A 23,862-nucleotide genomic window follows, 5' to 3' on the forward strand; every position below is an offset into this window, starting at 1 on the left:
TCCAAACCGGTAAGTACTCCTATGGTGACAAGTGAGAAATTATCTATCAAGTATACTTCTACATCAATAAATGCGACAAGGTATAAGTCTATGATTGGTGGTTTGTTATACTTGACTCAAACTAGACCGGATATTAGGAATGCAATAAGTATTGTTTCAAGATATCAAAGTAATCCTAAAGAAAATCATGAATACGCAGTAAAAAGGATATTCTGGTATTTGCAAGGAACAACATAATATGGATTATGGTATTCTAAAATTGATGATTTCACTTTATGTGCATATATTGACTTAGAATGGGTAGGAGATACTGATGACAGGAAGAGCACCTCTAGTGGAGCTTTCTTTATTGGAAAGAAACTAGTTTTGTGGATCAACAAAAAATAGTCATGCATCTCTTTATCTACTGTAGAAGTTGAGTATGTTGCAACAACAACTAATTGCACTCAAGTCTTGTGGATAAAGCATATGTTGAAGGATATCAGTGTAAATTGTAGTGAAGCGGTAGTTATCTACTGTGATAACTCTGCAACTATTAACATGTCTAAAAATCCGGTATTTCCCTCTAATACTAAGCATATATCAATAAAGTATAACTTTTTGAAGGACAAGGTAGAAGGAAAGGAAGTCAAATTGGTTTATGTGAACACTAAAGAACAGATTGCAGATATATTCACTAAACCGTTGTCTAAGGATCATTTGAGTATTTGAGAGTCAGGTTAGGGGTTTCTACCCCTCTGATAGAGACTTGATTGATGCAGTTTGTCATCAGTCCGACATGCATTATCAGAGATATAATTCATTCCGACACTAATGAGTGGTGCTACTACTTAGAGGGAGTAGTCAGCTTTGAGATTCAGAGGTTTATATTCTTGCTTTGATATTTTTGTCAGATTTCTGGCATTGATGTCAAAGGGGGAGTGATAGTGATGTGAAAAAATAAATCCAGAACCTTATAGAGATATCATTCATAGGGGGATAGTTACTGATATTCAGGAGATTGTTGGTTGTCTTCCACAGGGGGAGACTTGTTTGGCATTTCTTGGTACTTAGATGTTTTTCACATCTAGTGTTGCCATCAATGCCAAAGGGGGAAATTGTTGGCATTATGGATGAATTGATTATGTGTTACATTGATGTTTTGTCATTGATATCAACACTAGCTATTATGGTTGGTTACCGACAGACGGGTTTTGGTTACCAGTAGAAGATCTAGTGTTACCGGCAGAAGAGACTATCTGTTGGACACTTCTGACATGTTTGGATCAATAGAGTATGTTTGGTTTTAGGTGTCATATGCTCCTCGAGAATGTTTTGATCAGTTGGTATTGAATTGGTAATCATATGCTATCATACACTCTTACCGACATTGGTTTAAGGTTTAACCAACAAAGCTTCCATTGAGGAATCTTGACATGATGCATAAGTGGTGTTGGTGTAGCTTCTAGATGGATTTCAGGATTCCAAAGATGTTCTTTGATCGTGCTTCAACTAATTGAAGACGTTGCTTTGGCGTGGCAGACCCAGAATAGGTCCAGTTCCTATCTAGGTTATGAACCAGTATCATGTTAACGTGTACTCTACACATTACTGAGATGCTTCGGGATGTCCTATGGACTAGTTATTGTTGTTTTGGTCTTAAGTCAACATGGCATATCATTGTAATATGGATTTATGTAATGATCTTATTGTAATATCTTTTAGGTGGCCGACCTAATTGGTTTAGGCCCTACGGTTGGTATAAAATGATGTAAGATCTCATTATAATAAGTGTTTGTGGTCGAGGAATGTTATATCATATGCGAAGGAGATTTGGTCGATCATAGGTGATTGAATTGGGATTAAGGAAGAGGTCAAAGGCCTTCGGTATTGAACTTAACCGAGACTATAATTAGGCATGGTAGATGCTATCTCTGGCAGTTCATTATTTTGGATTGTTGTCCATATATCTTGAGGTGGTTTTAACATCTGTAGTCAGTGAGACTCTTTTGTAATGAGCAGTATGCTCTAGGCAGTGTGCCTTCCTACATGTGCAGGCCCCTCATTGTAACACATACTTTCTACAGAAGTATCATCTGGCTGTGGGTAGGCTTCCCACCATGGTTTTTCCCTTTCTGAGTTTTCCATGTATAAATCATGGTGTTATGTGGTATGGTTTCTTTGCATTGATTATTTGTTTAATTGTTAAGTTGCATTGTTTACTGGTATTTGTTTCTGCTTTATCGGTACTTAATCTAGTTAAAGGTTATTTAGTGGATTAAATGTTATAATATATTAACAATTGATTCACCCCCCCCCTCTCATTTGTTCACCAATTATCCTAACAGCTTGGGTTGGTGCCCTAATTTAGGGGTTGGTGCTCCTTGGGTTGGTGCCCTAAATATTGTAATCAGATTTTCATTGTGAGGTTGGATTGGAGCAAAAGGTCTCCAACAACATTTCTCATTGAGGTTTTTCCCCAGTATGGGTTTTCCTCATATAACCAGTGTTATGTGATGTGCCCCTTTTGTGTGGTTGCATTGTATTGTCTTGCCTTATCTTACCGATAGGTAAAATTTGTATAAGGAACTGATACATGCACCTTAGGATAAATAAGGTAAAGTTTGGAAACCACTAATTCACCCCCCTCTTAGTGGAATCTTGTGTCCAACAATATCGTCGGTAAGGTGATTCAATTCTCTATCCAGATCTCAGGTCCATTTTTGCAGATAGCTTTCCAACCCCCTACCTCTTCTTACCAAAGTAATTAGTGATTTACTGGCCCTATTTTGTCCTCCTGTGATCGGAGCTCCATCTTTTTGGCACACATCTCTATTTTATTTTAGCACAATGGAGAATAGAATTCATATTCAGTGTACCTGTCTTACTCTCCCTTGTCAGCATTATGAGGGGGTTTCTACTGTTGTTGCTAATGCTTTCTTGGTTTCGTGTTGGAGTGTTTTATATATTTAGTACTTGTTCTTATGTACTAGGAGATGTAGGGCCATTTACCCATACATTGGTCATGAGATGAAGCACTTACGTATTTAATCCTATGTACTATGAGATGCATCGTGACCATTTACCCATGCATTGTCAGTGAGATGGAATACTTACCATATCGACACTCTTGTATTCCTATTTCTTGAGGTTCTTTTTTCAGCATCGTAACATTCTTTCGATGATAGTGTTTGCAGCTTCTTCATGCCTATCTTTTGTTTCTCTTTTGGAGAGGAGTTTTGTTCCCTTTCAGGGTTTTCTCCTTTGCTCTATTTGTGAGAAACTTGCATGTTTGTTCATGGGTACCTCATCAGGTTTTAGGCCGGGACCCATCATGCATTCATCTTTGCATTTTTTTTCCTATATCTTTGCCTCTCTCCCAGTTGTGCATTCATGGGGGTGTTGGAATAAATAATTCATATACTAATTATTCACTTAATTGCATTAATTCACTAAATAATTGATGCTTTAGTTAGTAATTAATTATTGGCATTTATTAGTTAGTTAATTAATTCATCATGAATAATTGATTAATATTTATCTCCATGCATAATGCAAACTAGGAAAAGCAAACCATGTTTAGAATTTTGAGAGTTTCTTGCATTAATTAGTCTATTATGTAATTTGTGCATACATGACTGATTCATGCATTCTATTTTAACTCTCAATCTATCTTGTAGACTCCACCATTTAGGATTCTACCTTTAGAGTTAGATTTCTTTATAAGGATGTCATATCCTTCATTGTAATTAAGCAATTTCAAAGCAATTTAAAAGAAATAAATTCAATTATTGTTAATTGTCTTCAATTCACTTTGCTGTTAAATTCTCTCTTATTGTGTGACAGGTATTCTTGCAGAAGATAACTAAGCTTGTGGGATTCAACAATCACGAATTCTAACAAAGACAACTCTATTAGTCATAATATAAGAACCTAAATTCCTTGCTAGCAATATTTAGAATCATCTAGGTCACTTTTATAGAAATGTATTAATACAATTCTTAACACATCATATTAGCTATAATCGCTATGATTATATTTTAACCAAGCTTTTCTAGCATGGTATATTTGATCTTCAAAAAGATAATGTTTAGCAAAGGCCCAATCACACCGATTAGTTAGAGAAGATCTAAGATAAGGGGCACTATTTTCTCAAATCTGTCGCCTATGTAATCTCTTCATTTATGGAGATATATTTCAAAGGATGAATTTTTTTCTCATACAATCATCTAAACAATTGATCACTAAATTATTTTTAAAAAGTAAGAACTAATGTTAAATTATTAAATATGTCAATAACATACATAAATCACAATACTTATTCTCTTATCATGATAGAGTTAGGGTAAATAACATTCAAATAAAAATTCTCACAAGTTTTCATATAGCTTAAGCAAAAGTAAATAAGATAATAATACCTAATGTTCATTCTCCTAGTCATCCATTCTTTAAAAAAAAGGAAAACCTTGTTCGAAATGCGCTTTCTAAAAATAATGCCATAAAAGTATTCCACTAACTCAAAATAGTCAAGACTTTAAATCATATAGAGGCTAATGTCTCTATCATTATAATTCAAAAGATTTCCCATTCTATTTATTTTGATACTTATGTACAATTACTAGTTTTTTATTAGTTTATGTTTATCAATTTCATATTTCACAAAATAATGCACAAGAGAGTATACATACAAGACTTCTCCTATCTTTAGTAATATTAGTCATACATAGAATTTATTCCAATTAACAATATTAAGTCAACCTCATAATTGAATGACTCTCAAATCATGTAATAACTACAAATATTCATTAAAAGCAAATTATTTAACACTTTATCCATAAAACATAGATAAACAATCTCGTTATATGAAATAATAATTAGTGATAATCAAATAAAATAGATCTATCATTTATAATCTCATAATATTTAATAAAAAATAAATAAATCTAAAATGATTATATCATCATAAACATATAAATATAATATTAAATTCTCATACAAAATATACTTGTAAAAAATGGCTCACAAGAAGTGAAATCCTGTAGTAAAGTAGAAAATAATGCAGAACCCTATATCAAGTTCTCATGCCTGTAGGTTTCATGAAAACAAATTTGGAATTCTGGGCCGTCATCCTCCCCTTGCTACAGGCACAAAACCTGCTACCCACTCTGCTTTGGTTTACCATGGGAGGGAGTGACGACCTTAGAACCAGTACCTAGAAAATATATACAATGGGCACAATTTGAATGATTGGCGAGATGTCTTAAGCATGAGATCTCGTAGGTTATTGCGGGCTTGAACCAATGAGACCCATGACAATATCTCTGGTAGTTTTATCTGTGAAAATCTTGGAGATAAGGTTTGGATTACCCCCATAACCTCACTCACACTGAGTTTTGCTACAGGTGCCAATGCACTCCTCCTGGGTGAGAGATGAACCCCTATCCCCGGTGCATCTTCGCCCCTTCGTCGTTTGCCTCAAACAAGATCAAGCAATGAAACCTTTATTCAGAAAAAGGCCAAACAAATCTAAAACTGCAAACCCTAGATCACGGGATGATTTGTTGTATGTGTCTGAAGAAAACTTTGCCAAGGGTTTGAGGGAACACTACAGAAAGTATGGTTTGTTTGCTAAATGGTGTGGGAAAGGTCAATCTGTGGAATCCATTGCCCGTTGGTTGGAAGAGAATTATGCGGGCTAGGTTAGTATTACTTTCATTCCTAATGACTTTCTGTATATTGATTGTACAAGGCAATCATTAAAAATAGAGTTGTTAACTGGTAAATTTGTATTTTATCATAACTATAATTTTAATTTCATAGATTGGCGGCCGGACTTTTTCTCTAGCACATATAAGTTTCAGAAAATTTCAAAATGGGTTAGAGGAAATGGTGTTGTTCCTCAGATATTAAAATGCTTATCAATCTAGACTCCTACACATCTCAGATCAAGCCAATAATCTTCACAACTGCTAATTGTAAATATCATTTAGAACCCGAACTTTATGATGGTCTGGTATCGGACCATATAGCCTTTAGGTTATCACCCTCCTCTGTTGTAAGAAAGGAAATTAAAGCTTCCAAATCCTCGCTAACAAAACACTTTAATTTAGATAATTCAACCATTGTGCAAGAGGGCTCTGAGTGTTCGTCCAGGGTGATTAAGGATGCCTCTGTCCCAAACCCTTCCTCTGAGATTGAAGAAGGAGAATTTGTGTCAGATAAGAAACTTCTCTTATCCCCTCCCCTTGTTTCCCCACTAGTACTTGAGAATCTCTCAGAAAACAATGAGACTGCAATTTCTGATGGAAATTTTCCTCTGTCGAGATTTGTTGTACCAAGTTTGGTAAATCTTTCCCATGATAACGTGTCACCACCTTCATCTCATAAGGATGAATATAATCATGAGTTGGGTAGAATTGAAGATGAGAATTTGAGTGGTCTCAATAAAAGGTTAGAGACCAAGAAGATGGATGGTGGGAGTCAGGAGTCCTTTCCTGAGAACCCAGTGGTGGTTGTAGGGATAATCAATATTACTGAAAAGGAGGCTTGTGTTGATCAGTCGGTAAATGGGCATCCTGAGATACTGGTGGGCAGAGATAATATGTCACCATCTGACAGGGATGTGTCAAATGGAGAGAGGAAGGAGGCTTCAATCAACCAAGCCTGTAATGAGGTCATTAATGATCTTATGGATAGATTTATAGAGGAAATTGTTGATGAAGATGAACTGACACTCTAGAAACAAGCCCTAATTGCAGAGATTATGGAATTAGAGGATGGGGTAGGGGAGGCAAGCAATCAAGATGAACTAGTGGAAGGGATGGGCAACAAAGATGATGAGGTCAGGGAATTCAGGATGGAAGTTTTGGGGATTGATTAGAATGAGTGGGGTATGGAAACCCCAGATTGTGCAAAACAAATTAAAAGAAGAGGCAGGAAATCTCTATCAGAGCTGAGAAATCTGGATGGGTCTGCAGAAGGCCAGGTAAAATTAACTTCTATGTTTGATATAGGGAAGGGGAAGTACCTTCCCAAAGAGCCATGAAACTCCTCTCATGGAATGTTAAGGGCTTCCCCTAACAAGCAGCGGATCATAAAATGTTGCATTACAGCAACTAGCTCTATGATAGTGATGATACAAGAAACTAAACTTAATTCAGCTGATATTGAGATCTTTAAGAAAAAATTAGGCATTAGGGAGATGGTTGGACATTCAGCTATTGGAGCCTGAGGAGGCTTGGCTGTAATTTGGGATCCTAGAGTGGTCTCCTTTGAGATGGTTAATAGCCAGGCACATTGGATGATTGGCTGGGTAAAAAGTATCAAAAACAACTTTTGTTTCCTGCTTATAAATGTATATGGCCCAACACAAAATAAGGATAAAAGAAGAACTTGGAGCGACCTTGAACTATTTCTAAAAACAATCCCTAACCAGAATTGTATCATTGGGGGAGACTTTAATGCCATCTTGGACCCAAAAGAGAAATGGGGAGAGATTAGAACAAAGTCACAATCAGAGAAAGATTTTAGTGAATGGGTACATAGAACCAGTCTTATGGAGATTAAGACAGTGAAGGAGACTTATACTTGGAACAATAGAAGGTTGGGCTTTAGCTTCATAACAGAAAAATTAGATAGGTTTTTTATCTGGGGGAGCCTGATCGACTTCCCTAATTCACTAGATGCAGAAGTCCTTCCTATCTCTGGCTCTGATCATTATTCTGTCTAGTTATCAATCATAGAGGAATCCAAACCTAGAAGGTGTCCTTTTCAATTTGAATTGATGTGAATGAAAGATGACAAGATCTTGGGATTGATTGAGAAATGGTGGAAAGAGATAGAAACCATAGGGTCCAAACTTTTTAGAGTTGTTAGCAAGATGAAGGTGGTTAAGAATAATCTGCTAAGGTGGAATAAAAGGCACTTTGGTAATATTTTTGAGACTAAGGCTAGACTAGAGGGTGAAATTAGTGCGCTTAATAGGATAGTTATGGATAATGGGATGGATTAGGTTCTTTTCCTAGAAGAAAAATAGTTATTAAAGAATTAAGAGGATATTCTGGCTAAGGAGGAAGTTTTCTGGCACCAAAAGTCTAGAGAGTTATGGTTAAGTGATGGAGATAGGAATTCTAAGTTTTTTCACAACAACACTAAACAAAGGAGGTTAGTTAACAAAATAACTAAAATCAAAATAAGTGATGGTCTATACATTGAATATCCTAACCTAATTGCAGTTGAGGTAGTCAAGTATTTTGAGAATATCCTAAATAACTGGGAAGGCTCTAACTTAAGCTCTCGAGATGTTATCCTAGCCAACATCCCAAAAATTATCACTGACACGCAAAACAAGAGTATAGGTGCCAGATTCACCAAAGAAGAGGTGGAAATATCCTCGAGGTGGATGAAACCTGATAAGGCTCCAGTGCCTGATGGCTTCCCAACTACCTTTTTTCAGAATTGCTGGCATTTTATTGGGGATGAGGTAACAAAGGCACTGGAGGGAGTTAGAAACTCAGGTAAGATGCTCAAGGAAATCAATAACACTTTTATCACCGTTATTCTAAAGAAGGATAAGGTCGACAACTTTGATGATTTTAGGCCAATATCTCTATGCAATACTATTTACAAATTTCTCTCCAAAACTATTGCCAACAGATTGCAGAAATTGTTCCCTCTCCTTATAAGTGAAGATCAAACTGGTTTTGTCCTAGGTAGGTCTATTTTTTTATGGTATTATCATTTCCCAAGAGGTTATTCATTCCATCCAATAAAACAAGGAATCGAGCATGCTTATTAAGCTGGATATTAAGAAAGCTTATGACTAAGTGGTTTGACATTTCCTTTGTAAATATCTGGAAGCCTTCGATTTTGCTAAATCATGGATTAACCTCATTTATGAATGCATCTCCTCTCCTAGAATATCCATCTTGGTAAATGGCTCCCCTGAGGGCTTCTTTGGCATTTCTAGAGGTTTGAGGCATGGGGATCCTATTTCTCCCTTTCTTTTTATCATTCTGACAAAATCTTTGGGTAGGTCAATTTCTAGAGCTAGAGACAGGGAGTCCCTTATAGGCATTAGAATAACCAAGGAGGTGGCTCCCATCACTCATCATTAGTTTCTTGATGATACTATTCTATATGGCATAGGAAAGAGACACGAGGCACGCTCATTCAAGGTAATTCTCGATTCCTATGCTAAAGCTTCAGGGCAGGAAATTAATACTGAAAAATATGAAATCTTCTTTTTTAATACTGATTAAAAAGAGGAATATGCAATCCGCAATATTTTGAATTTTAGGGTAGGTGAAATACCATGCAAATACCTTGGCTTACCCTTAGCTAAAGGTTGTAGATCTTCTAAACTATGGGAACATATTGTCAACAAAATAAAATCCAAAACAGAATCCTGGAAAGGAAAATGGCTCTCCTCTACTGGTAGAGCTACCATGATTAAATCAGTTCTTTCTTCCATGCCAATTTATCAACTTTCTTGTATTGACCTCCCGATAGTCAAAAAGGAGGAGCTAAACAAAATCCTAAGAAATTTCTTTTGGCAAGGGTCAGGAGATAAAAATAAATTTGCATTACTGGCTTAGGATAAAGTTTGCAAGCCTAAGGAGATCGGTGTGGCTGGAATTAAGAACATGAGAGATCAGAGTAAGGCCTCAGGAGCGAAATCAGTTTGGCAAATGCATAAATTCCCCCACCTTAAATGGGCCAAAATCCTTTATCATAAATATTTGAGTAGCATCAATCCTATGAGCATCTTTAGAACTGCTAACCCCCCAAGAGGGTCCCGCATTTGGAACTTCATGCTAGATTGCAGAAGCATTATTTTGGAAAAAATTACCTGGAATCTAGGAGAGGGTGACCATGCCTTGTTCTGGTCAGACTCTTGGGGTGGTTATCTGGTAATCAACAAGTTGGCCAATTTCAAGTATGCACAAACCCTCTTGGAAGATAGACAGCGAAAACATGTTAGAAATTATATTGAAGTAGCAGATGGCAACATAGCCAAGAAGTGGAGATGGAAATCTTTGGATAACATAGATATTCCGACTTGTGACAATGAGGTGTTGATTCGAATCCTAGAATCACGAGTCATATCTTTTCACCTTAGCCATGATAAACTAATGTGGGATGGCTACAAATTTGGGAGCTATAACACTAAGGAGGGCTATAAAACCCTTGTTGGAAGACAACTAAGACCAAAATGTGACATTCCATTTAAGTTATGCTGGGATAAAAATTTCCTCCCAAATGCAGGAATGTTCTCTTGGCTAGTCCTACAGAATAGGGTCCTTACTACTGACTTGTTTAGAAAATGTGGTTATGAGGGCCCAAGCAGATGCCCTCTTTGCGAGAAGGAGGAAAATGTGGATCACTTATTATTATCCTGTGATTTCTCACTTCAATGGTGGAACTGGCTTCATAACAAACTGGGGTGGAGTTCAGCGATTCTGAGCTCTATTCTGAATATGTTTCAAGCTTGGCCTATAAGAAACATGAAGTGCTTGTATGGAGGTCTCTGGATCATTTCTCCATCTATTGTGATCTGGGAACTTTGGAAAGAAAGAAATAGGAGACTCTTCAAAGGACAGAAGTTGGGTTGGGAACAACTCACTAATAAAATGGAAGCTTTTATTATTGAAATTATGAATAACAGAGTCATGAAGTGTCAACATGGGGAGGCAAAAGTGTCCTTTTGGGATGAAAAGATGAGGGGTTGCTGGAATGGCCTGAAGATCCCCTCTTACATTGGACCAGGGCCTAAGCTAGGTAAAGGAAATAGGGAAACTTGTGTTTGGCAACCACCTAAGAATGGATGGTTTAAGCTAAACTTTGACGGTGCCTCTAGAGGTAACCCAGGATAGGCTGGAATTGGATGCTGTCTTCACAACTCTAAGGGGACTGAGGTGGCGCAAAGAGAAAAACCAGTAGGCATTGAAACTAACTATAGGGCAGAATTAATGCCACTAGTGGAAGGGCTCGAAATGTGCATAGCATCAAGAGTGGATAAATTGGCTGTTGAAGGAGACTCGACCATTGTAATCAATGCTATGAGAAAATGAGTCATTCTAAATTGGAGGTTAGAGGTGTTGCTCAGCAAAGCTCTAAACTTGGGCAAGGCCTTCAAGAAGATCATATTTAATCACATCTTCCGGGAGGGTAATTCTAGAGCTGATGAATTAGCTAATATGAGAGCAGATGGTATCTACACAGAATACTAGTAACCTCATGTTTATAGCCTCATAGATTGGAAAGGTCATACCTTCTCCTCCACTCCTTGATCTATAAGGGGAAAGTAGATAGGTGGCTTGCAAGATGGATAGTGATTTTATCTCTCATCACCTTGCGTTAATGTCATATTTACTCTCCTGTCATTTTTTCTGTGAAGAAGAAATATTCATTATGTAGATATATATAAGAATTTTATATATTCTTGCTCTCTCATTTCCCATTTTATACACACACACACACACACACACACACATATGTGTGTGTGTGTGTGTGTGTGTGTGTGTAGTTATATATATATGTTTGTATATACACGGATTTTAAAATCTCGGCTTATACTCTAATTTGTCTCTTTCTTTTATATATAATTTTTTTACTTTATAGATAATATATAGTTATATAGAAATGTTTATATAGTGGTGCCTTAATTTCCCCGTTTTCTGGGATTTTGCTCTCCTCCCGATAACGTGGGAGTCATTTATTGCGGCCAGGTGTGAGTTTAACCTGAAAACATCACCTCTTGCATCACGACATGATGCATTCCTTTCAAATCCATTTCAGAGGTCATTATTATAAGGCAATTGACGGCGGTTATCATTCCTAGGAAAGGCTAAGTCAGCATTTCTATTTATTTCAAGGTCTGATATTTTTCGAGGCACATTGCTTAGATTTCATAATACAATTTAATTATTAATTGATGGATCTCTGAGCTGGATGGAGGCTGGGTTTACAAGAGTCACAACAGATTGAATGATATTATAAGAAAGGACCTAGTAGTTAATACTTAGTGAAAATCAGAATGCTTGAGTAAGCTTAGAGCCATGGAATCAAGCAGTAAGGTTTTCTTTGCAAGCGATAACTGTCTTATGGCATTTAGAGGCGAAATTAAACTGGAACACTGATTTAGAATCCTGAATGAGGTAGATAATTTCACAATTAGAGCTATGAGGGAGATTATGGGGGAAGAATTCTTTAGCTAGGAATTCATGTACCGTCTTAACTGCAATATCCCGACCATTTCTCGGCAATAATATTAAGGGTAGGGATTCAAAAGAGTGAGGTAATCCTGTTGGGTTTGTCTTTATTTAAGAAAGAATTTCTGAGACTCTTTAAGATTGTACTAGGTAATGTGGATGAAACCCTTATGATTCCATATCCTGAGGATTATGGAGATAAGGGGACAAACATACATAAAAGACCAATTCTGGTTGTTAAAGATGAAACATTATTTGAGGGAAGAACTCCCATTATCCGCAGGAATGCAAAGTTTCTGCTAATCTGGAATCATATCAAGGACCCTCCTCATACAAACTGGTGGGTGGAGTATCTAAAGCAGGAAGGGTATGTGGTCCCCGAGGATATGCCAACCATTCCAATGGGCAGGATCCAGGTAATACCTCCAATAATTATTAAGGTTGTGCAGGTCAAAGAGAAAGCAAAAGATGGTGATATCTCCGACAATCTGGCTGAGGAAATGACCTCGGACAAGGCGACTCCTTCTATTGGCCCCACAGATATGGAAGAATAAGGAATAGGCAGTATAAAACTTTGATATATAAGCTTAAGTTTGGTGTATAGACTTTTTTAAACTATTAGGCCAACAAATTAGTATGTACGTAAATTTTAACTCGTTTATGTGGTTAAACAATGTACTCAGATATGCACTCGTTGGGGCAGTTTTTGGGACGGTAACTTAGTAAATTTTGTTATATTCTGGTTTAACATAGGAGTTTATATGTAGTAATATCTGTTAAACTCTAATGATTTTGTGTATATTAGTAGATTGATATGGATCATGTCCCTTTATATATAGTGTTGATTAACAGGTTAAAGCAATTCTATTGGCTTGCAGCGGTGCATTTGACATGTTGTTTTATTTTCTTGGTCTATTATTTGATGAGCTTTGGTGTATTGTAGAATAGGTTCCAAATTGGTCTTCACTTGGTCACTTGTTGCTTGGACATGTGTGTTCCATGACAATAGGAAGGCAGAAGAATATCCCTTATGATTGTTTCTTTTGGCTAAGTCTAAGGCATGTTTAGAGACCTAGGGTTGGGATTTATCTTAAGGCCTATCAGATATAGGCTGTTTGTTAATGAGCCTTATGGGGGAAGCCACGGGTTTATAACCAGATATCTCTACTTGTCCTTTAGCATTACCTTTTTATGGTGCATGCTGGCTAATTTTGATAGATATATAATATATTCTTTGGTTTCACTTATGATTTGTGGCGTGATCTTCTTAAGAAACCATTGTAATCCTGAAAAGAGGATGATCAGTTGTTTTTAACACTCTTTTGTTCCACACTTGCTGGTATTTTAGGACTTAGATTCTTCATACAGTAAAATATATTCATGCATATACATATATATATTAAGCTAAATATATTTGTATATATATAGCTTCACAATCATAGTCTAAGAAAGGTTTTGGAAATCATATGCAGATATTGGGGAAAGGAATGGAAATCTTTTGTATGCAGAAACTTAAGAGGACTGGAACTTCTTTGGGAAACTATTATTAGATTTTAGTTTTTTAGGAGAGCAGCGTATCCTTTCCTTTTAGTCCATCTGCGGTATAATTGATCCATTTGATTTATGATGTAAAATGTGTCTTCCTGGAATGGGGATGGGGCAAGTTCACCTCTCACAGGTTATTGTAACCTGGGTAATCTTTCATCTTGCAGTCAACATTAAAAGGGAATTCCTTGCTGTCTCAATATAAAAGATGCCTAGGTTGTAATAGCAATAGTGGAAAGTGAAGATAATGCGATTTTATATGAAAGATGTCTTTTAAGACTAACAAATTATGAAGTGGTATGTTGTAGGGTTGTGTTGAGATTGGATTTTGTAGGTGACAGTGTTAGCTAGAAACCAGTATATAAAGATAAAAGAGGAAAGTCCTTATAGAGATTGGAGGCAGTATGTCGCAAAGTGCATCCTTGTGATGGGACACTTTCATTTTAGTAGTCAGAAGTGGGGCACTTGGACGAGTTTGCGCAACATAGGATGCAAGGCTTAAGAAGGAAATTATGTAATTTTAAATTGTTTCAGAATCATTGAACTGGACTCAAAGTCCCGAGCAAGGCTAAAGGTTTTCTCTTCTCTGCTCTTTCCTACCGGCACTCACATTGAGTGAATAATGTAATTTGTTTATAATTTAATAAAATATTCTGGCTTTGGCCTTTTACCAATAAAAAATAAATATTAAATTCTCATACAATGAATATTTAAAAAGCATGAAAATCTAAAATCCACACATAGACGAGATTGAAAACTAACATACAAATTTTAAAACCAAATAATTTTTACAACATCATATTAATTAAAACACAAATCATCCAAGATTTGAATACTACCTAAATATACATTTTCTATAAAATATTATCATGGAACATTCTCACTAGTAACATTGAGAAATACACTCATTTTATCCTGAGAATATTTATTTTCAAATGTATTACATGCATGCAAAATATGTAAACATAGACAAGGCATTTGAATTGTTTGACAAAATGTCTAGTGTGAAGCCATCTTATGGATGTGGGTTTGCAAGATTTACACAAAATGGATTTGATGAATGATCTTTACAAATTCTCAAGTGAATGCAAATTGGCAAATTTCATTCCAACACCAAATGAAGATTTGAAAAACATGAGATATATTATGAAATGATAAAGTATCATTTAAACTTACTTACCTAAACCTGCAATTTATATTCCTCACCTTAGCCCTCTTTCTTGGTACTACATTTCATCTCCCTTGGCTATTTTTTTTCATAACTTGTCTGCCTCCTCAAATTTCAACTCTCCTCCCTCCTTTCTCTAGACACAATTTGTTCTGATGGCATCTTTCACTTATTTTCTTTGTTGTGGTGTTTTGACTCGACTCTTATAACTTCTTAGGGAAAAGGTGGCTTTTGGCTATTTTTAGTGCAACTGGTCAATCTCCACATAAAATGACACACTTGCAACAGTTTAAATCTGCATAACACGATGGTTTTCGTCGAATTTTTTAGGTTCTAACAATATTGCACAAACGGATTATGAAGATTGAAATGGTAAAAATCGCATAAAAATCTGTCACATTTTATAAAGCTTGGTTTTTGTATGGATGAAATTTTTGTGTGAAAATTAGCCACTTCCATTTTTAGCCTCTCCTAGTAGAGGTGTCACAATGGCATTTTATTATTACATAATGGTTGAAAAGAAAAATAAATGAGAAAAAAGAAATAAATTATAGTATTATGATTTATTTTTTTTGGATATTTACTAATTTATTATTTTAAAAGTAATCACAATTATATATTTTATTAATGACAAAGTATAGCTAAAACATATCACAAGATTCTAATCTTTATAGGCAGTACAAAACATATCTAAAATGAATTTATATCTCAAGTTTTTAGATAGATTTATGATTGCTTCGTATCATCACTATATAAAATTATAATTAATTAATATAAAATATTGATATGTGGAGTGCATTGCATTTTAAAAATATTTCTAACAATACTATTTATTCTAGTGTTTTGAATATAGCTTATTATTTTTCATAATGAGCCTATTTCATTATATTTTTTTTAAAATATAATATTAAAGAAAAATAATATGTATTATAATTTTTATAAAATTAATATTGAGGGTTACATACATATGAAATAACATTCCAAATGATTTCACTTGATCCCTTAGAAGGAGAATAATTTTATTTTTGTTAGTATTTTGATAGGTGCGAAGGAGATTCCATCGAGGCATTGATTTAATCCTAAGGGGGTTTGAACCAAACTTCTTCAATAAAACCCTTTTAGATGGAACCTTCAAGGCTTAGATCATTCATTTTTCTATAAAATATTTGATTTTAGGAAAAAAATCAAGATGTCCCATAAAAGGATCACGCTATTGTGGGATCAACCTTTGACATAGTGCCTAAATACAAACTGGAACGGAATGGATGAACTCAAGATCCCAAATGATTTATAGAGTAACCCTCCAAAAGATTTGTGAGTAGACTAGAGCTAAAATTACAACAAACTTTGCATCAAGAACACCTTATTTGAAGAGACAAGGCTATTCAAAATGATCAAGTGTTTCAGCCAAGACCCACAATAGAATATTCAACATAGAAAAAGAGTTTGATAATGTTTTAAGGCTTTTTGGGGCAACCCATGTGCCCTTGGTTTTTTTGGTGTGATCCTCCATTGATACTCTAATTCTATAGATTGCTTGGTTTGGTGGACATTATTAAAATCATCTAGTCACTCTTTACCTTCTGGAAATTAGAATGGCTTGATTTATGAAAGCGAATGATTGTCTAAATAGACTATACAACATCTGAACAATAGTCACCCTTTGTGTTTTTGTTTTTGATTTTTTTGTAAATGTGTACAAGTCATAACTAATTAACCTATGCGCCACATTTTTTATTTGAGCAAAGATTTGTCATCTCTAGCCTAAGTGCATGAATCATGTGTTTTTGTCACTAAAACACATTTTATGTTTTTGGCTCCACTTCATGGGGCCATGCACTTCCTAGCTACTTGTTTTTTATGTTTTTTTACACTTTTAAACATTACACTAGGCAATTGTGCAATTTAACTTATCCCACCTCTTTTTGTTTTACCAAGTCTTGGACATGCAATAGTGAATCACATTACACTAGGCAATTGTGCAATTTAACTTATCCCACCTCTTTTTGTTTTACCAAGTCTTGGACATCCCATGTGAGGTTTGGAGCAGCAATATGCCAAATCATCATTGAAGGTAGGTAAACAAAATCTAGAAGCATTTAATAAAAAACAATCTCAAAACCAAAACTTCAATTCTATATGAGATTCTATTAGCTAAGATTGGGACATTTCCATTAGAAGCAATATCATTGACTCATTTGTTAAACTACTAAAAAAAACATTCAAAATATGGAAAATCATAATTGACCTAGAGTAGTTATAGAGGAAAAGCTAAGAAAAAAGAACACATGAATAAAATATAATGAAAAGTGGATTAATAAATGGAACATTACTATACAAGAGTGTCCACACACTAATAATAAAATTAAAAAAGTATCTTTAGAGGAAATTTTGGGATTGTAATGTGGACAAAGAAAATTGGCTGAAGAAAGCATATAATATCCAAAAAAATAGTCCCTCATAGGAACATGATGAAAAAGCTTAAATAGGAGAAAAAAATTAGTGAAAAGTAAAAATTGTTGATGGCATAGTTGAGGACCGGTTCACATCATCTCAAATGCAAAACTATTAAGTGGACAATACCTAAAGAGGAGTGGGAATGCGAATGTCTATATTGTGCAATAAAGAAGTCGTAGAGAAAAAATTACATTACAGAGTGTTCAACTAGTAGTGACATTTTTATTAAGTAGAAGATTGCATGAAAGTAGACAATCTAAACACCTTATTTGAGGTTAAGCTAGGAAATACTACAATTTTTTTTTTATTATCAAAGATCCAATATAAAAAATCGAACATTGAAAAGAGCTTACATGCTTCATACAACTTTGTGGCCATTGCGTTTCAATGTTCAGTTTGTATGTTAATCTTGATCCTATATATTGCTTCGCCTCATGGATATTATCAAAACGATTCATTCATTCAAAGAACTAAACCTTTTTCATAATCTTCACATTGCTTAAGGGAGTCACAAAAGTTTGTATAGACATGCCACTCTATTTTTAAGTACTTGACAACTTTGGAGAAAGCAATGCAAAGTCAAAATTGAGGTTTATTTGCCACTTTACTTGAAATCATACTTTTGGATGCTTCTTTTGAGTTGAGCAACCTTCACAAAGCAAACTTTCAAATACTTCACATTTATTTTTGGTCCTTCAATTGCACAACTCACTATGCATGCCACTTTCCAAACTTAGCAAGTGTTTAGCACAACTTATGTATTCATGCTTCAATATACACCTTGTTAAATGTGTTGGAAAGTGTCCATTATTGGCTATGCAATGGATTTCATTAGTATTAAAAAACATAACAGACATGGTCATGAGGATCTCATGTTGTTTGTCCATATAGAAAAGTGTTTCTTCACCCCCCAAAAAATGACTACAAAACACATTGTATACAATAGCTTGCACTCTAATTAAGAACGATTGTTCTTTTACCATATAAGTATTGGAGAAGTTCTAAGAGAATTTTGCTCAAAATCTTAATTACTTAAGAATTAAAATTGTAGAACAACTAAATATAATTAAAAGAAATAAACATACAAGTATGCATAAGACACTCATAATTCTAATTTTTTTTCGATGAAATAAATAATCTTATCCACACATGTAACTTCTCTTAATATAAATATGTCTCAATAACAGTTCAAAATACATTAATTTAATTTACTCTATTAATTATGAAACTGTAAAAAATATAAATTCTAAATAATTAAAAAATGATTTTTATAGTAAATATACTTTTATTTTACAATATATTACAATTATCAAAATTATGTTAAAAAACTTTTGAAAAGTTTATATTACGTTTAAACTTCCAAATTCCTCCATTCACTCAAACTCAACTTACATTTCAAATATCCAAACTGAACAAGTACTTCATTTTTACTTTCATTAATTCCCAACACTTTTACTTTGGTGCCAAGTGAAGGCGAATGCAATACCTGGCCAACATAAGGTACCTGATTTGTATTCTCTGCACGAATAATTTAGGTGATAAGACTTTGACATCATATTTTATGCAAAACACTTATTAGCAACATAGAGTATTGTACAACTGTAAGTAGTAAGAAATATTAAATGAAATTTGAATTCACGTGTAATCTTTTATTCAATATTTAACTTAAAAAGACATAATTCCAAATGAACGAAGACTAGGTGGAGTGAGCTTTTACATTAACACTTAACAATGCACCACATATAACTAAGGTACAGATGAAAACATAAATCCATGCATGCCATAAAACATAGACAATATGCATGCCATCTCATGTATTTTGTAAGGAAATATGTCTGATCAAACAACACACAAAGGAAAAACTTATCAACTAAATATTGAATCTAATGTTTAACTTTATATTACATTACATGGAAACTGCTCTTCTCACCTTTTTAATTACAAGAAATGCCATTTTGCTAACTTTTTGCCTATTAAACCTTATTTTTGAAAATTTAAAACCAATGTGCTTTTGATATGAGATCAAAACTTGTTTTATGTTTATCAAATCAGAAAGATTCTTGTAAAGGAAAATGCAATTAATTCACTGATAAAAAATATTTTAGGGAACTGCTAGCAGAACATTTATTTGATAACTTTCAATGATTTTTTAACATAACCTTTAATGAAAGGCATATAACACAAAAAAAATTATAATTAGGCTGACAAGCAAGGGTGGAAATTTTTTGGCATGTAGTTTCCATGTTTGAGGTCTAAGAATAAATCTTGCCAAGGAAAATTTTGCCATCTATTTTACTTGTCACCCTCAATATTGAGGTCTTGACAGCAGCAAGGACAGATCACTGCCCTCTTAGTGAATCTGGATAGTGCATAACATGTGATCAATGAGTTTTAGAGAACTGTATCATATACTATGAAAGAATGATACACTAACGATATATATTTTCATATGTAGAACACTGTGAGGGCTTACTGAAATCTTTTTAACTACATTTGAGTTGCATTAGGCTTGATGAGTGGATCAGATTGGAAACATGTCAGGATCAATTTGAAAACATCAAAATAAAGAGAGAAAATCGGCACACAAGAAAGGTCACTGAGTTTTAAAATAGGTCCTCCATAGAGTTTTGGAATGGGTGGACTAGGGGATAGAGGACTTTGATTCGGGGATGGTGGCTAGTGAGGAGGTTTAGAGATAAAGCCTCCAATGGGGTCGAGGGGCAATGCCACTCATGGGTCTGGATAGTGCCCTAGTTTGTTTGTTATTGTGGTACAAGGTGGGGTCATCGGGTGCAGAAATTGCCATGAATCCCAAGTTTAGGCCTTCAAGACCACACAGACCTTCATGGAACATGTCATTTTTCATGTTTTTTTTCAGTGTTTTCTCCAATACCATGTACTCACTGTTTCCAATCAAATCTTCATTCTTCATAGAACTCACAAAGAAGTTGATGAATTTGACATATCTAAATAATGAGGGATACACAATTCTAATAGTTTTTTGGGGGGAGTGTTTAAGTACTAGATGTTGAGGCAGACAATATTATAAAGCCAAGAACAATAATGACTTCCATAGGTAACTTATGAGCACAAAAGGATGTCTATCATGAAATGAGAGTGTAGAATGTACAATGTAGCTGCTTGTATAAGGACAAGACATAATAAGGAAGGTAGAAGAGGATAATTGACTAATCCTCCAATAATGCAACCCATGTTAAAAAACTTGGGACAAATATGAAGAAATGTGTAAAGTCCCTAACAAGGGAGACAAAAGGTGAAATGCCCAAAATTGGACTTAAGCTAAGTGTGAATAAGTCAACCTAGAAAAGGTGCTAAAAGCAACTCAATGGATAATGACCTTATTATACTAACACCCCCCCTTAACTGCAACTTAAGGAGAAGAGATACAATGATAATGATTCTTGACTAATAGGAAATGTTAGGCACCCAAGTACAAATTTCTCATAAATGGAGTAACAAAGAAAGACCAGAGGGAAATAGAACTCTCCAAAAGAGAACAGATGCATGAAAAAATGTACAAGTGAAGGAGGAATTATCATGACTTCCTAAGGACTACATTTAGCACAAAGTACAATACATGTTCCCCCCTATAGCAAAGAAATGAGAGGTCTTTTTGACATCCCAAAACGTGAGAAGGAAAAAATCCCATTTGAGGAAATACTCCCTCCCAAAATTGAGATGAAAAGAGAAACCATCTAACCTCCACTCAAAATGCCTCCTCTATTTATGGTAGATGCTCGACATTGGATGCTAAAGATGATCCATGACTGTTGAACAAAATTTCTTCCCTTGGGTAGAAACAACACCACAAATGTGTGCAAAATGACTACCCATTTTTGAATAGGAATATGTAGGAAGATGAATATTTTTGAACTCTACACATAATCCAAAGACAATGATGTAGCCCAGGATGATGTCTTTGAATGCTTCTTAAAGATCTCCAAATCACTATAAATTTGTCACATAAGAAGAGGAGGATGTAGAACAATCATGTCCAAAGATGATGGTGATGATGATGCAACTCCGTCGAAGTTGTCATCAAATAGAAGAGAAATGTCCTCAATAGTATCTCCAAATCTACAATGTGAGACTGTACAAACGAGGATGATATGTCTAAGAGAAATGTGTCCCAATATGGTGGATTGAAAAAATGATATCAATACCCTACTACGATGAATCATTAAAAGACATGGATGAATCAACATTGGATTTAGATGTAGCAATAGGTGATGGAGGAAATATGATATCAATGCAAATCATCAGACTACATTATTCATCCCAAATGATGGTGTTGTCTCACAAGATATTCCAGAGAATATATTATGATTCTACATGTGCTAGATCTAAATGATTAGTTAAAGTAATACCATGATTGAGAAGAAGTTTCTTCATGTCACCAATTCACCTACAAATACAATCTTTTGTCGTATACTTTTTCTTCCCATAATAACAATAATTAATTTTCCATTTGTTTGGAGGATAACAAAGAATCCTCAAATAAAAGAGATTAAGTGTGAGAGACATGATATTAAAACTAACAAATATAAAAGCAAAATCACAAGACCACCCCCTTGATTTAATCAGTGAAGCCTCAAGAAATTACAATCTTTGGCAATTTATTTTTGGTGGATTTACAAGTATCACAAGGTGGATTTGATGTAAGTTATAAATACAAATGCTCAAATTGAAGGCATATTGAAAGTGTTGGAAATGATGTCATTGATGTCAAAGGTACAAAGACGAAGTTGTCATTGATGTCAAAGTCATGTCAAGATGGATTTTGTTGTCTAAGCATATTATCATTGATGTCAAAGGTGTATTGAAGATTGTTGGTAAGCTTATTGTGATTAGTTAACAAAGAATGTTTCCCTTGAAGAATCCCTTTCTACATGAATGGGATGCCTCTCTTCATAAGACGATGCAATGGTATAATAGAAGATGAATGGGAAATAAAATAAGTTATTTTTTTTTGCAATGAAGATTATTTGAATTCAAGAAGATGTAAAATCAGATTTATTTGAAGATAAATCAAAGCATTTTAAAAGAAAATCAACATGAGGAATTGTTAACAAAAGGTGATGTCTTTTCAAAAATTCACCTCTATTCAAAGACATGTCTCTTTTCATGAAGAGGCATAAGGATTTGTAGATATAAAAGGTGATAGTGATAGTAAATTTGTTTGATTTCCCTAAGGCCAACTTGAGTAATTATTGATTGAATGTTTTGCCTAAGGGGCGGCATCAAATCGAGTGCCTATTACTTGGGGCCGACCTATCATTACTTAGCGGTGGACGCACTTGCATGGTGATGGGGAAATAGCGTCTTGAATTTGATCCTTGAAAGGGCTGACCTACTTGATTACAAGTTAAACATCTTTTCCTTTAGTCGACCTTACCAGTTTCCTTCGAGCGAAGTTGCATGGATGTTGTGCAATTGCAAGGTCACTGAGAAATCCCGGCTAGGAGTAAAAGCTATTGCAAGTTGGTGAAGGAAATGCGCTCATCCCTTGAAGGAAATCAAGCAACTTTGATTTGATATTAAGTATGATTGAATTGCAATGAAGGGATTTTACTTGGTGTTGATGGAAACTTGGACAAATTTGGTTGCAAACCTTTTGAGCACAATTTTCACATGGAGAGGAAATTTCCATGCTGGGAGGGTGGGATTGCAAGCATAGTGTGCAATTGCACCTTATCTCTACCTCTTGATTGGATTTCAACATTGAATGGGAAGTTGCAAAGCTAAAGGGCAGGATTTAGCATGTCTCATGCATGAAAAGGTCGGGTTTCCATTAATGTGTGCATAAAACACCAAAGGCATATTTCCTCTATGCTCATTCAATGAAGAGCTAGAGCTAGGTTGGGTTTGAGACATTGCCATGCAATACAAGGTCGAGAATTCACATGGGTAATGCAATCAAGAGTTAAGACAAGGTCGAGTTTAAGTGTTGTTTGTGCAATGAAAGCCCTATCCCCTTGACCTAAAGCCCTTACTTCACTTTAATGCTAGCAACATTGCAACCTCAATAATTTTGACAACTTGTGACAATTTCAACAAGATTTGACAACATCTTCAATTTCGACAACTTTCGCAAATTGACAATATTTTTTGCACTTTGACAATTTCACCCTTCAATCCTAATTTCATCACCCAATCAAGGAATCCGGACTTGAAACAATGAATTCTTGACTTTATCTTATCCATTTGACTCAGGAATCATCCTATCCCGGACTGACAAGACCCATCCCTTTCATAAGCAAAAAGGTTATAAGTAAGACAAAAGCAAAAAAGTGGGGGTTCCCATTTGCAATGGGGCAAATTGTGACAACATCACAACACATATGTTCACTATGTATTTGGCACATGGTGTCATAGTGTCATAAGAATAACTGATTTTGAAATTATTCTCTTCCCACTTTCTATAACTCCCACATGAGGCTTGGTTTCATGAAACTTAAATGAAAATATGGGGAACTATTG

General features: G+C 34.9%; 1 protein-coding gene across 4 annotated transcripts in view; it reads right to left on the reverse strand.

The window, feature by feature from the left end:
• Nucleotides 1-18,605: 18,605 nt before the first annotated feature.
• LOC131068309 (uncharacterized) overlaps nucleotides 18,606-23,862 on the reverse strand; it is a 374,805-nt gene continuing 369,548 nt past the window's right edge. For all 4 annotated transcript variants that reach the window (XM_058003475.2, XM_058003478.2, XM_058003476.2 and 1 more), the window contains one exon: nucleotides 18,606-18,879. In XM_058003475.2, coding sequence (XP_057859458.1) covers nucleotides 18,713-18,879 — 167 coding nt within the window. In that variant the 3' untranslated portion in view covers nucleotides 18,606-18,712. The remainder of the gene's footprint in view (nucleotides 18,880-23,862) is intronic.

The sequence above is a fragment of the Cryptomeria japonica genome, chromosome 11 (assembly GCF_030272615.1).
Source record: "Cryptomeria japonica chromosome 11, Sugi_1.0, whole genome shotgun sequence".
Classification (NCBI taxonomy): domain Eukaryota; kingdom Viridiplantae; phylum Streptophyta; class Pinopsida; order Cupressales; family Cupressaceae; genus Cryptomeria; species Cryptomeria japonica.